The sequence below is a fragment of the Chiloscyllium plagiosum genome, unplaced genomic scaffold (genome assembly GCF_037043375.1).
Source record: "Chiloscyllium plagiosum isolate Xiang-an unplaced genomic scaffold, Cpla_swu_hap1 HiC_scaffold_34, whole genome shotgun sequence".
Lineage (NCBI taxonomy): Eukaryota > Metazoa > Chordata > Chondrichthyes > Orectolobiformes > Hemiscylliidae > Chiloscyllium > Chiloscyllium plagiosum.
Window position 1 is genome coordinate 26,585,450 of NW_028270172.1, and position 16,151 is coordinate 26,601,600.

A 16,151-nucleotide genomic window follows, 5' to 3' on the forward strand; every position below is an offset into this window, starting at 1 on the left:
GAAGAGTAACCCACCCAGACCCATTTCCCTCTGACTAATGCACCTAACCTATGGGCAATTTCGCATGGCCAATTCACCTGACCGGCACATCTTTGGATTGTGGGAGGAAACTGGAGCACCCAGAGGAAACCCACACAGACAATGGGAGAATGTGCAAACTCCACACAGACAGTCGCCCGAGGCTGGAATCGAACCTGGGACCCTGTGCTGTGAGGCAGCAGTGCTAACCACTGAGCCACCGTGCTGCCAACTAACTGAAAACAACCTTTTACATCTGCTGTACACAGTAGCTGTGGTTTTCATGTCTCTATCTTTGCAGGACTCACTTTCTCTGTTCAGCATTTCAGAGTCAATTAGTCTGTCAGCAGTGGATGTTAACTTTGCTTTCACTGGATTTCACCGAAGGCCTATGGAAGCCATGTTATTGCCATGCAAAACTAATGAGCCACCGATCCTATCCATTGTTCCATTTTACTTTGAATTAAAGGCAACATTTTTAAAATAACCATCTTAGAAGAATTTGCATTCATAATACACAAATAAGAAAAATTATTATTATCATAGATGAAATAAGTCCACAGAGGCCGGTATCCCATCACGAAGTCACACTTTATTTATGCATAGAGAGTCCTTGACTCTGATCCAGCCACCTCAGCCAGCTCTCAGAATGAACAGGATGTCTGAAACTCCTGTTTAAAACTGGCAGGCAGGGCCCCACTGATTGGACAAGGTTAACAGCCCCAATAAGGGAACTCATATTCTTTGAGGTCCACCTGGCTGACCTCTTTGTAATCACTGCGCTAGAAATAACTTTTCTACAATGTTATCAAAATATAACCTTGCACTCACCTTGTCACCTATATATACAGTGTAGGCAAGATTTTCTCTCTTATCACATTTCACTATTAAACGGTCTGTCAGTGCAACATCACCAAGCTAAACCTATCAAACCCAATCTCATGTGACAATTAAGATTTAAAGTTTATTGTGTATTGGTCTTGAAATTCCATCTTTCATGAGAATTTACTTTACGACCAGCTTCACTTGTCTGACGCCCATCAATGCAAATCTCCTTTCTCATTCCATATAGTTTGCATAGGTTTTCTAAGTCCCAGATTGGAAGATGGTATACTTGGCTTGTTTTGATATTTTGTCATCAGGGTATTGACCTTTCAATGTAATCCTTGAATCACCCTGTTCAGGTTATAAAACCTTATGTATATTCTCTGCTACATCTCGAATTTATTTTAATGTCCAGAACAAGTGCCAACTAGCCACACATTGAAATTGCCTTCATGTTGAAATGCCGGATCACTTTTATCTTGAAGTGTGTTCTGTTGATTTAAACTTTCAGCATTCTTTCCCAAGAGACACAAATTTAGCACCACATCCATTTGTGCAATTAGTTCTCTACATTTTTGTTGGATATTATAAGCTGTTTTGTGGCTTTAAGAACTTTGCTAAGATTATGGAAGTGGTCAGTCAAAAAATCCAGGTACTCCAGTTAGTTCACGAGTTCTTTTAATTTTTAAAAATCTTTTGCCTCCTCATTCAGCACAAGCATTATCCAATTGTTTTTGGCAAGTGATGATTTGATTATTCTTAATTTTTCAACTTACATTCAAGAAAATGTTTCTTTCCTTACAGCTCAATGGTATCATTACTGGTTACAGTTGTCCCATTCTGTTCTAAAGCTGTGTCCCCTTTGTTCTATCATTAGTTTTTAGTATTGTTTCTATCTAATTTGTCATTTATTGCTTCATTTCAGTCTACATGTTTAATTTCAAACAATTTCCATCCCCAGATCCTTTAAACTCTTTTTTTTTTGTCTATATGATGTTCTAAATGTCCTTTAACTCAAAGCTTCTGATTCCTTAGAAACATCTTTAGTTGAAGCAATGAGTTCCACACCAGGTTTATGGAAAATCACGGAGCTCCAATACATCATTTACTTTCTCTTGTATATTTTGAGTTATAACAACTTCACAGGGCCTTTCTGAAATCACAAGTGATGGTGACACCTTATATCCAGTGAAGTCATTTGATAATAGAGAATCTACATTTTAACTCGATAAGAGACGACTTAATAGGTCATTTGCACTCAATCTGAACAACTGCAATAGTGGAAATTAAACTACTTTTTAAATTGACTACAATAAACTGATTAAAGTACTTTCATTAATGCCCTGTAATAATTCATTTTAAGTGATGAATTTGCTCAATGGAAATTCTGTCACTCTTCACCATTAGCAATTGAACTGACTCCATATTTCTTAGAAATTGCTTGCCTGCTCCCTGAACAAAAGCAGGGTCATTTTGCTTTTGAATTCAAAAACTCCTAATTTTCTATGTTTTAATTTATTCCAATGGTAAATGCATTCAAAATTACCATGTTTGTTACAATCATCTTTCTACTATACAGAGGTTTCTGAAGTCATGCTTAAAAGTCTTTCCTTTTAAACTTTTAACAGGGTGGCTTCACATGTCTGCTTGTCAAATAAAATTACCATGTTCATCTCCTTACAAAAACACATTCTCTAGATTGTTTTCTAACTATTTTTAATACTCATTTCTACTATTTTCCTCAGTGGAACTGCAATCTTGCTCACCATCAGACTTCATATCCCTCTAGTTTCTGTGGGTGACTGCAAGCAAAGTCTTCCTGCAAACCATTTAAAAGCAAAATACTACAGATTCTGGAAATCTGAAACAAACACAGAGAATGCTGGAGAACCTTATTAGGTCTTGCAGAATCTGAGGACAGAGAAACAGAGATTACGTTTAAGTCTAGTATGACTCTTGCAAATCATATGAAACAATTCATAATCAACCACATGGCATCTGCCTTCATTTTAGCAACTTTACTGTCTTCCAAGAAGGACCTTATTCTTAGAGAGATGCTGTTGAATTTGTTTTTAATCATGTGACAAAAATGGCATATTGGTTGTTAAGTACAAGCTTAATGTTCTGTGATGAACATTGTGGGCAGACCCAGCAAAATTTTTAACTGTAATGGAGGTTGAGGGTGATCTGAACATAATAAACAGGAGTATATGCAAGTCATTCAACTATTTGAGCCTGTTTCCTAATCTAATAAGATCACAACGGATCTTCTATCTCAGCTTACCTTCCTACATAAACCTCATGACCACCCGATCCAAACATCTATCAATCTCTGAATAAACTCAATGTCAGAGCATCCAAAGTTGTCTGTGGTAGGAAGTTCCAATCGTTTAGAATCCTTTGAATTGGTTGAAATTTGAATGAAGAAATTCCTCATTTGATTCCTAAAAGGCTGACAAGGGTGTCTATGAAGGAAATTTGTGTTGAATTTGATGTTTTTTCTCTTCCCATTGTGGGTAACAAAGCAAATCACTTTTCAGGGGTTAAAACCCTTAATAAATTGAGGCAGCATGTCGAATCAGAAAAAGATGAACCAAGTCAAACTTTTTCCATCCAATATTCTTTAAATAAAAATCCAGGTTCGCAAAACATTGAACATTATTTCGGCAAAAGGAGAAGAATGTGCGGAATTCTTTCTATACATCCTGAACTGTGCCAAAGAGATTTACTCAGATTTTCATCCTTGGTTAAGAGAAATTCATTACTCCCCTTCAGAGCGCCTGATGAATAAACCAGTGCTGATTACAGATGCTGGTGAGTATTTCATTAATGCATTTATCTCCCAGATTACTCAAACAATTATTGAGATTTAATTCAATGATGCTCAAATACAGTACCACACTATAAAACCATTAAATACAGGAGCAGAATTAGGCCATTCAACCCATCAAGTCTGCTCCATCACTTCATCATGGATGGTTTTGTTGGCAACAGACTATTTATTGCTGTGATTGTTAGGACCTTGGTGCAGCTGACAGCCATTACTCCACTATTTCATAGAATCATAGAAACAGGTCCTTGAGCCCAACACTGACCCTCCAAAGAGTAACCCACCCAGACCCATTCCCCTCCCCTACTATCCTATAATTTTACCCCTAACTAATGCATCTAACCTACACACCCCTGAACACTATGGACAATTTAGCATGGCCAATTCACCTAACCTGCATATCTTTGGAGGACTCGGAGGAAACCCACGCAGACATGGGGAGACTGTCTGTGTGGAGTTTGCACAGTCTCCCGAGGCTGGGCCCCTGGCGCTGTGAAGCAGTAGTGTTAACTACTAAGCCACCATACCACCCTCATGATGAGATAGTTATCAATCCTGTAAGCATCTGTGATACTTTGCTGTTGAGGCGCAATACACACACTCTCCATCACTGACACATCATGACAGTATTGTGTGCAATTTACAAGATACAATACAGAAACTCTCCAAAGATACTTTGATAGCATCTCCTTTCTCTCCAAGAGTAGAAAAATGGCAGTTCCAATAGTCAATGTCCTGATTTAGGCACAACTCAACTTTTTAAAATTATTTTTGGATCATTATTCTGAACGCTCCTACCTACACTGAACCACAGGCACCTTCACCACAGGGACTGCAGCCGTTCACAAAGACGACCCACTGCCAATTACAGGCAACCAACAAATGCAACCTTTCAGTGACATCCATAACCCAAAACAAAAAACAGATTAGAAGATAGAAGTAAATGGAAGCAATAATTAATTCACAAATGTGTTGAGCATTCTACTCACTGATTTTTAACAGTCTGCATTCTTGCTACTGCAAGTCTCCTCTGTCTCACTCAATGTTTACTTTACTCAAGGTACTTTACTCAATGTTTGCTACCCTCTGCAAAGACAGGAGAAATTATCAAGGATAGCACCTTCCTGGGAAAATATATCTGAATATTTCACATTCTTGCTGAACACCATAAGAATGTAATCCATTCAGCTCTTTGCATTTGTTACACTATTCAATAGTTAATCAGATTATAGTTAATCAGTATCTTAGCTCCACATCACCAAAGTTTGTGCTATAACCCTGAATAACTTTGCCAATCATAGAGTCATAGAGATGTACAGCATGGAAACAGACCCTTCGGTCCAACCTGTCCATGCCGACCAGATATCCCAACCCAATGTAGTCCCACCTCCCAGCACCCGGCTCATATCCCTCCAAACCCTTCTTATTCATATATCCATCCAAATGCCTCTTAAATATTGCAATTGTACCAGCCTCCACCACTCCCTCTGGCAGCTCATTCCATACACGTACCACCCTCTGTGAGAAAACGTTGCCCCGTAGGTCTCTTTTATATCTTTCCCCTCTCACCCTAAACCTTTGCCCTCTAGTTCTGGACTCCCTGACCCCAGGGAAAAGACTTTGTCTATTTACCCTATCCATGCCCCTCATAATTTTGTAAACCTCTATAAGGTCGCCCCTCAGCCTCCGACGCTCCAGGGAAAACAGCCCCAGCCTGTTCAGCCTCTCCCTATAGTTCATATCCTCCAACCCTGGCACATCCTTGTAAATCTTTTCTGAACCCTTTCAAGTTTCACAACATCTTTCCGATAGGAAGGAGACCAGAATTGCACGCAATATTCCAACAGTGGCCTAACCAATGTCCTCTACAGCTGCAACATGAATTGCAGTTTTCAAGTGTTGAATGGGTTTTGAAAGATAGTGTTTCAGATTTGGACTATCCTTTGTGCAAAGAGGTGATTCCAAAAATATATCAAAATGCCTTAGCTCAAATTTTATGGTTATGCCTCAACATTTCAGACTCCACCTTATTGACTCTATCAACTTCTTTAATCATTTAAAAATCTAATTTACTCCAGCTTCTAAATTCAAGGGAAATACAGGCCAGGTCATTGCTATCAGCCCACTTATAGTTTACCATTTTTAGGTCCAGTATAATTTTGGCATGTCTGTGCTTTATCATCTTCACAGCCGAGGTACTGTTCCCAGAACTGAATCAATTAGAGCATGATTAAAGTGGCATTTTCATTGTCAATCATCTGTTTTTAACACATAAATGGATATTTTATCACACTGTGATCCCTTACATGAAGCCAATCACTGGCATAACAATAACACAAATAATGAAATCCCCAGAACAATCAAAGAAAACCTTATATGAAAATGTAACAGAATTACTGAGCTTTTATTAACCTGATCAAGCTGTGCAATTATTGTTAGCAATTTGAGTTCAGTTTTTTTAGGAGACCTGTCATCTCAGTAGATTTCAGCAAAAGATATCAATATACACAGCTTTGGATTTGTGTATTTCTTTTTTCCAACGATCAAGAAGATTTTATTTCTAAGTTCAAGGGAATATCATGATGGGGCATGGTCTGGGGCATATGTTACTCCTGGAAGTAGTGATCTTGGAAATGGGTGCCATATGTCCTTAATTATGAACCCTTCCTGTCTCCAGTAAAATTAAGTTTGAGGTGGAAAAGCTCCTACTCCACCACAAATTAAGGGCCTAGAGAGCCTCAGCCTGGCTTTACTGGGATTTACCCAGCCGTAGGCCAGCCTATCACCATGTGGAGATCCTGATAACTGCCATCTTGTGGTCATCTGAGGTGGAGCAGTGTCTCTTGGTCAAAGGCAATCAGCTCTTGCTGGGAGACACCCCCTGCACCCTTCTTTCCATGATCCCCAACCCAAGAAATCACCTCATCCACTAAATCCACATTGCTTATCTTTTATCTGGAGACAGTTGCTCAGTGGTCAGCACTGCTACCTCACAGCTCCTGGGAATGGGGTTCAATTCCAACCTTTTGGAAACTACCTGCATGGAGTTTGCACTTTCTCCCTGTGTCTGCATGAGTTTCCGCCAGGTGGTCTGGCTTTTTTTATTCATTCACAGGCTGAGAGCATCACTGGCCAGGCACCCCTAATTGTCCAGAGGGCAGTTAAGAGTCAATCACCTTGCTGTGGGTCTGGAATCATATGTAGGCACAACAAAATAAGGATGGCAGTTTCCTTCCCTCAAGGACATTAGTGAACCAGATGGGTTTTTCCGACAATCAACATGGATTCATGGTCATCATTAGATTCATAATGCCAGATATTTTTATTGAATTCAAATTTTACCATCTGCCATGGTGGGATTCAAGCCCGGGTCTCCAGAATGTTATCTGGATCTCTGGATCAACAGTCCAGCAATAACACCACTGGGCCATTGCCTCCAACCATCCAAAGATGTGTAGGTTACATAGATTGGCCTTAGTAAATTGCCCCATAGTGTCCAGGGATGTACAGGCTAGGTGGATTAGCCATGGGAAATGTGGGGTTATGGGATTGGGGTGGGGTGTGTCTGAGTGAGATGCTCGTCATCGGGTTGGTGCAGACATGATAAGCGAAATGGCCTCTACATGCACTGTAGGTATTCTGTGATTTTACTTCATAATCCTGGAACTCTGGGTGTGCCAACAGTTGTAGCCATCTCCCTGATGGCTGGTGAGCACCAGAGCTTGCAGTCTTTGATTAGCCAACAGCTAATGGGTGAGTTCCTCATTCCCAGGATCTTGATTCCAGGGGAAGGTCTACTAGTAGTTTCTCTAATGGCGCATGGTTTGATGGGTCTTCACTGTTAGATGTCTTGCTGGTTTGCCAACTAGCCAATGAGAATGCCTCAACAAGACCCTGTAGAAAGTACTGACAAAAAAAAGCCTTTCCACAATTAGATTGATAATATGTTCGTGACAAAATTGTACTGTGTTTGTCTTTCAGTTTGCCAATATGCTGAAAAGCTCAGAGTCGAAATGCAAAGAGATACAAGGTTCACGTTGTCATATGCCCAAAAGGAAGATACCCTATTTGAAGATATGTACACAGATACTCTCATGGAATTAGTTAATTCAACAAATGAGATCCTAGGAAGCATTTCCTACTTGGAGGATTTGTTCAGTGACACTGGAATCATCAATGAGGATGCAGAGACAGTGTTTGTAACTGGTGATGCTGGGGTTGGCAAGACCATACTGCTCCAGAGATTTCAAAACCTGTGGTCCAAAGGAGAGTTGTGTACTGGTGTTAAATTCTTGTTCAAATTTAGATGCCGAATGTTTAATAGTTTTAGAAAGGAAGATAAGATTTGTCTCAGAAATCTACTGTTCAAATACAACTGTTACCCTGACAAAGACCCTGATGAGATATTTAGTTACATCCAACAACACCCAGACTCTGTCCTCTTCACACTGGATGGGTTTGATGAAATTAACGTTGACTGTCATCTTAATGATATCCCTATAATCTCTTCACCCTTTGACCCTTTACATCCTGTTGCCCTGTTAATGAGCCTTCTTCATGGTAAGTTATTAAAAGGTTCCAAAAAATTATTGACAGCAAGAACTGGCACAGAGCTACCATTGAGAATGGTGAGAAAGAGAGTGACACTAAAGGGCTTTTCCAAGGACTATTTACTGCAATATTCAAAGAAGTTCTTCAAAAATGAGACCCAGCGAAGTTTGGTTTTAGCCCAGCTGGAGACAAACCCCCACCTGAGCAATTTATGTTCAGTGCCATTGTTTTGTTGGATTATATTTAAATGTTATGATTGTTCGCAGTCCAATTGTAGTCCCCAGTGGTTATCACATTCTGTTATACTGACTGATATTTACCTGGTAATGATTGAAGTCTTCCTCAACCATTCTTCTCAGGCCAATCCAAACAAGAAGAGTGCACGAAGCCGGGTAAACCTGTTTAGAACCAAAAAGGAAATCCTCATGCGAATTGGTAAGCTAGCTCTAAAAGGCATTGAAAATAGAAATTTTGCATTCAGTCAGGGGACAGTCACAGCAGCAAATATTTCAGAAGAAGATTTACAGCTGGGCTTCATCAAAACTGTTGGCCATTATAATGGACTTGGGAACCAATCAACATATGAATATATTCACATAACACTTCAGTCGTTTTTTACTGCATTTTTATTAGTTCTAGATGATGAGATCTGTCCATCTGACTTTCTTGCACTCTTCAAGAATAATAATGTACCAAAACTGTCAAACGACAAGGTAAGTGATTCAGTTTTAGCATTCTTGAGCCCTACAAAGTATTCCTCGACACATATCCTCAAGCCTTTCAGCAAACATCTGCAATTTACCATGCTGTTCCTCTGTGGCTTGCTGTCGAATAGCAACACTGATCTGTTGCTAAACCTCGCATCTCCAGCGACCATTAAGAGAAAGCAATCAGTGCTGGCATCTTACTTGTCCAACTGCATGAAGACATACTTGAAAAAGCTTCCTCGCTTGCGCCTTGAAGACGGCTGTAAGGTTCATGTGCTACCACGTTTTGTATGGCTGATAAGGTACATATTCGAAATGCAGAATGGAGCAACAGCCAAACTGGCAGCCAAAGGGATCTGTGCTGATTACATAAAGCTGAACTACTGCAATGTTTCTTCTGTAGACTGCGGTGCCCTTGCCTTTATTTTGCATCACATCCGAACACCCCTTGCACTGGAGATGGACAATAACAACATCAATGATTATGGGTTGAAGAAAATGGTCTCCTGTTTCAGTCATCTCACAGTCCTCAGGTAAGCTTTATATCCAGATTATGGTACTTTCTGTAACCATTACATGGAATTGAGATGTTTTTTTCAATAACACTTAGGATGTTAGAATTCACCCTTGCCATACAATAGTGGTCTTAATTTTAAGATGCTAACCTTGGCTTCTGTTGATGGTGTTCTTATCTCAAAGTCACAGGTTCAAGCTAGACTCTTTCACCAGCTGAGCTAGACTAACAATTTGTTACAGCGGAAATGCCACTTAGTCAGAAGTACCACCTTTCAGATAAGACATTAAACCAGTTCTGGCCTATATGCCTCTTGTCATGATTGTAAATAAATCCAACTCAAAGACGGTGGTATTATTTCAAATAAAGTCCTAACCAATTTTTATTGATCATCAAAAGATAATATCGAAGGCCATTCAGTCACTGTGCCTCTGGCGATGCTTTGACATAACTATCCAATTAATTCTACTCCCTTGCATTTTCCCTATGGCCCGGCATTTATCCTACATGCTTTCAATGTTACTATTGAATCAATTTTCACCATCTTTTCATGCGATGTCCCTGCTCCTACCCTTTCTTCCACTGGAAACAGTTTCTTGTTAATTACTCCATCAAAACCGTTCGTGGTCAAGTTTCTTTTTAATCTTCTGTGCTTTATGAAGGACAACCTGAGCTATTCCAATTTCCCCCACAATAACTGCAGTCCTTCATCCTTGTTGGCATTCGTGACAACCTCGATGAAGGGTGATGCTTAGAATTCAAAAACATGGTTTAATCCAAGATCCTATAAAGATTCAGCACAAACGCCTTGCCCTTGTATACTATTCCTTCCCCTATTAATAATGTCAAAGATTCTGCTTGATCCTTTTCCTTTAAAAGAATGGCCTTCTCATTGTGTCCTGTACTCAGCAACAATTTGGATACTCATGCCTCCTGGACACTCTGCTGCTGAACTTCCTCTAACATTGTAGCATTCAGTTTATACTGTTTCTGTTCATTCTTCCCACTTTCCATTTCTCTGGGCAAAATTTTATCCATTATGTGTTATCCAATAATATCCATTACACTAACAAAGATAGGATTTATACCATTAATGGTAGGGCCCTGGGTAGTGTTGTAGAACAGAGACACCTAGGGATTCAGGTATATAGTTCATCACAAGTAGACAGGGTAGTTAAAACGTTGTTTAGCATGCTTGCATTCATTGCTCAGACATTTGAGTACAGGAGTTGGGATATCATGTTGCCATTGTAGAGGACATGTGTGAATCCTTTTCTAGAACACTGTGTGCAGTTCTGGCTGCCCTGTTATAGGAAGGATTTAATTAAACTGGAGAGGGTTCAGAAAAAACTTACTCTGATGTTGCCAGGAATGGAGTGTTTGAGATATAAAAATAGACTGGAAAGGCTGGGACATTTTTCACTGGAGCATAGGAGGTTGAGGGGTGACCTTACTGAGGTTTATAAAATCATGAGGGGCATAAATAATGACAAGGGTGAGTTCCCTAAGATGGGGTGTTCAAAACTAGGGCGTATTTATATAAGGTGAGAAGAGAAAGATTTAAAAAGGACGAGGGGCAATCTTTTTATTTACACAGAGTGGTTTGTGTGTGGAATGAACTACCAGAGATTGCTGCAGGTCCAGTTACCAATATTTAGAACACGTTTGGATAAGGTTATGAATAGGAAAGGTTTGGAGGGGTAAAGACCAAGAACAGGCAGATGGGACTAGCTTAGTCTGGGGACATGGTCAGCATGGACTGGTTGGACCGAAGGGTCTGTTTCCATGCTGTATGATTCTCTATAACTCTAATCATCAGTCTTTATTATTCGCTATGTGGAGTTACATATCAGCTTGGGAGTTATACTCTGTACACCCAAACTAAGATAAAATATACTTCTAAAATGTTTTTGCTCATGCAATATTATTAAATAGTTTATCTGGGTGATTTAAGTTGTATTTTGATTTCTTAAAGACATCTATGGGATGAGTGTTTTTAAAAATTTACGGGATGAGGGTGTCACTGGCTAGACCAGCATTTATTGCCCTTCCTAAATAGCCCAAAGGGCAGTTAAGAGTTAGTCATGTTGCTATGGGTCTGGAGTCACATGTAGGTCAGACCAGGTTAGGACATCAATTTTCTTCCCTAAAGGACATTAGTGAAGCAGATGGTTTTTTTTCCTGACAATGGTGTTGTGGTCATCATTAAATTCTGAATTCCAGATATTTACTGAACTCCAGATTCCACCATCTGTCATAGCAGGATTTGAACTAAGGTCCCCAGAACATTACCTCGGTCCCTGGATTAATTATCCAGCAATAACACCAGGAGATCATCAGCTTCCCACTTTGTCAGTATTGAAAGATTCCTTAAAGCAGGAGCTGGCGCCATGACAGCAGGGTCCTTAAATGGCATTTTGCAATTACTAGCCAATGAAGAGACTGCCACCAGGACTGAGGCCTGATAGAGCACGGCAGATTTGCTGGGCTATGCATACAGCTGGCAGTTTTCACAGTAGCATGACTAGTGGAGGCCACAAATGAGACAGCAGCATGTGAAAGGAAGGGCTCAATGCACCCTCAAAGATCAGACAAGTTCTGTTCAGCAAGTATTGGGCACATGCATAAACCAATGGCATGGCCTTTGCCACTCAGCAGGGGTCAGCATTGTTGGAAGGGTCCTCTCTTAGAGTCATGAAACAGTCATAAAACCAAACGCCACCAAACCGATCCCTGGAAACCCACTGTGAGTTTGCTCGAGTTAAGCCTGGCAGTCTCCCCATGTAATAGTGGGTCCTTCTGATGAGGGCAAAGTGTAGATAGGGTGAGAAATTAATCAGATATTTAACTGACTCGACTGGTCACACTCCTGACCTTCCCACTGCTGGTACTATAGCGTGGAGATGGGAAGATATCGGGCTTTCATCCTCATGGTTTCCCGTGCCGTATTACTCGTCCTCTTCCTCCCTAGTCCATCACCATAACACTGGCAAAATTCAGCTTTGCTCCTAAAGTTACTCATGAAATAGCATCTTTAATTGAAACCACAGTTAATGACAAATTAGTCCACATCTGACATACCTTTTTTAATGAAACAGGTTGAGTGTAAATCAGATCACAGACCAAGGAGTTCACATCTTGGTAGAAGAACTCAAAAAGCATCAGAAGATCAGATCACTCGGGTGAGAACATATGACCATAGTATGCCTAGAGTCTATGGTCCAATGTTTCTTTAACGTAGATTGTGTCTTTGCTCTCTTGTTTTTGCTATGCTTCTTCCAACATCTGCTCACATGCTGATATGTTCACATGCTGCGGCTTGGATGCAAGACAAAGGACTCCATTTTTTTCAAATGAAAGGCTAAACCAAGACCTTCTTTGATTTCTCAGTTGGTCTGAAAAGATTCCATAATCATATTTCTCAAAGAAAAACAGAGGAGATCTTCACTGTGTCCAGACTGATAGTTAGCTCCCAGCTCACATCACTACAGTAGCCTTATCACTGTTGCTTGTAGGAGCCAACTGTGTGTAAATTGGCTGCCACATTTGCTCCATTGCAGGAATCCTGCAATGTATTGCAATTCATTTTGGGATGTTCTGACATTATGAAAGCCGGTATATCAATAAAAGCTTGCTTCAACAAAGGGGCCAGACAGGTAGATTATATGGAAACATCCCATCTACTAGCTCATGCCTTAGAAACCAAATTAATGGGAAATAAGTGTAAGCTAAACTGAAAGAGAAAAAAAATGCAATGGTTCACCTATTGATTGATGAGTGTTAACCTGCACTGGGATGTGAACAAGATCTTTGCATAATGAGAGCTGATGGTTTGAGAGGTCAGATTTACAATCACCTGGACAGGAAGTAGTCATTCATTCACATGTGAATGAAATTTCTTGCTGAAATTCATACATTTGGGGTACTCTACCTTTGTAAGAAATCAATTCCCGTAAAGTCAGTGGGATGAACTTCAAGGGGCTCCTCTACTGGGTGGGTAATTCACAATACACACAGCATGGTGGGGTGTGCAAGTTAGAAATCAATTCTTTATAAGCTGCTTGTGAACTTATACTGAGAAAGCTTTCCCTCCCCATCTCATCGCACCACCCCTGATCTCAGTTGATCTTCAATCCTTCCCTCAATCTTCAATGATGGCCATTTAGTTTATATCACTGATTGGAGCTCCTGCTTCATCAACATTTTGTTCTAGAGTCATAGAGATGTACAGCATGGAAGCAGGCCCTTCAATCCAACTCGTCTATGCAGATCAGATATCCTAACCTAATCTAGTCCCATTTGCCAGGACTTGGTCCCATCCCTCTAAACCCTTTCTATTTATATATCCATCAAGTTACCTTTTAAATGTTGTAATTGTACTAGACTCCATCACTTCCTCTGGCAGTTCCTTTCCTTACACTCACCACCCTCTGCATGAAAATGTTGCCCCTCAGGTGCCTTTTAAATCTTTCCCCTCTCACCTCAAATGTTTGACCTCTAATTTTGGACTCCCCTACTCTGGGAAAAAGACCTTGGCTATTTATCCTATCCATACCCCTTGTGATTTTATAAACCTCTATTGATTCACCCCATCAGCCTCTGACACTCGAAGGAAAACAGCCTCAGCCTATTCCGCCTCTCCCTATAGCTCAAACCCTCTAAACCTGGCAACATCCTTGTAAATCTTTTCTGCACCATTTCAACTTTCATACCATCTTTCTTATAGCAGGCAGACCAGAATTGAATGCAGTATTCCAAAAGTGGCCTAACCAATGTCACATCAGCCGCAAAATGTCCTCCAAAATTTTATACTCAATGCACTGACCAATAAAGGCAAGCATGGTTGAATAGTATTTCACAAAATGGGCTTTGTTTTTACACCACATTGATGCCTCTGACTGCATCTGCATGTTAGAGAAGTAAGCCCCCTAGTGTTCAGCAATGGATGCAGCTTTTAGGAGACAGCATTTGACTATTCTGAGACACAGCAATAATTAAATGTTTGGGGGAAAAAAATTAGTGAATTTGAACTTGGGACATATTATGGCAATCTTTGGAAGAACTGAACAGAGGTTAGAAAGACAATTCATCATGCAAAGGGAATATCAGCACATGAACTGTCAGGCAGAGTCAGAGAGGCCAAATCGAGGACTGAGGGACTTCAGCTACGTGTCGAGATGGGTTGGGGCTGTTCTTGAGAGCAGAGAAAATTACAGGAAGATTGAGTAAACATGTACAAAACACTGGCTTTGATTGAGGGAACAAAGAGAAACATGTTTCCACTACAGCAACCAGGTGATAAAATGCTCAAATACTGTGCAAAATTACTGAGGGGAGATGAGGATACAGGTTTGATGATCTGAAATGAATCCCCGAAAGGGTGGTAAAAGCAGATTGAATGGTAGCTTTCAAAAGAAATTCGATAAATATACTGGAAGGGAAAAGAGCTATGGAAAAGTCATAGAGTCATATAGGTTTACAGCATACAGAAAAGCTCATTGCGTCTGCGTCAGTTAAAAATAACCAGCTAACTGTTTTAAATCCACTTTCCATCACTTGGCCAATAGCCTTTGTGCCGCAAATGCATGTCTAAATATTTCTTCAATGTTATGAGGTTTCTGCCTCCACCACCCCCACCATCAGTGAGTTCCAGATTCCCATCACCCTCTGGGTGAAAAAGTTTTCCTTACATCACTAAATCTTCTTAATTTAACTTAAATCATCCTATCTACCCAACCTCTGCCCCTCAACTTTATACATCTCAATTATGTCCCCTCTCAATCCCTTCTGCTCAAAGGAAAGCAGTCCCAGTCTATTCAATCTCTCTTAATAACTGAAACTCTCCAGCACAGGCAACAATAGAAGATTGGGATTAATCGCTCATTCATGAGCAGCACGATGGACCAAATGGCTTCTTTCAACACTGTAATATCTCATGGTTTTATGACATCACTGGAATCACTTGAGAAAATATTAGCTACACCAGTTAGAGATGGGGATTGTAGAGTGTGTCTGGGTGGATGAACTAATGGGCTGAATGGCTTTTGTGACCACAATTACCTCAGTCTTTTCTTTGTTTAAAATTGGTTTTTGAATGGCTGATATCCATGCCACTAACTCTATTTCAGACTTTATAAGAATTATATTAGTGATGTTGGCGCAAGGGATGTTGCTGAACTGATTGAAGCTTGCTCCAGTCTTGTCAATTTAAGGTGAGTCACGCTATTGTGGTTAAAAAAACTGTTACTCCTCATAAGAGTACACTTCCAAAGAACCACTTCCTTTTTCATATGATGTTATCTTCAAATAGGATGGGAGAAAACATGATCACCCATGAAGGAGGAACTTGCTTAGCTAAAGCAATCCAAAAAAGTAAAACCATTGAAGACATTGGGTAAGTTGGATAGCAGACTACCCAGGAGGGTTGGGAGGTTTGCAGGTGCAGAGTGTTGGAGAAGAAATAGTTCAAAATGGGTTAATGTTGGAGATTGCATTAAGCTCTACCAAACCTAATAATGTCATACAGTCTCAAGTGGACAAATCAGGAGGACGGCATTGGATCTCAGAGTGCATAGACCTATCATCACACTCTCCCAGCAGCCTTAGTGACAATCTCTAACTAACTCACATCAACCAATAAACTATATCTTGTTAGGCAAAATTTCCTCCTTCACTAATAGTTCTTTGTCCAATACTGCAATCCAAA

The 16,151-nt window shown here is 40.2% G+C and overlaps 1 protein-coding gene across 1 annotated transcript in view; it reads left to right on the forward strand.

Moving 5' to 3' along the window:
• The window catches only part of LOC122564432 (nucleotide-binding oligomerization domain-containing protein 1-like), a 50,955-nt gene that overhangs the window by 15,295 nt on the left and 19,509 nt on the right, over positions 1-16,151 (forward strand). Inside the window, exons 3-7 of the mRNA XM_043719279.2 lie at positions 3,483-3,657; positions 7,655-9,464; positions 12,544-12,627; positions 15,574-15,657; positions 15,756-15,839. Coding sequence (XP_043575214.2) covers positions 3,483-3,657; positions 7,655-9,464; positions 12,544-12,627; positions 15,574-15,657; positions 15,756-15,839 — 2,237 coding nt within the window. The remainder of the gene's footprint in view (positions 1-3,482; positions 3,658-7,654; positions 9,465-12,543; positions 12,628-15,573; positions 15,658-15,755; positions 15,840-16,151) is intronic.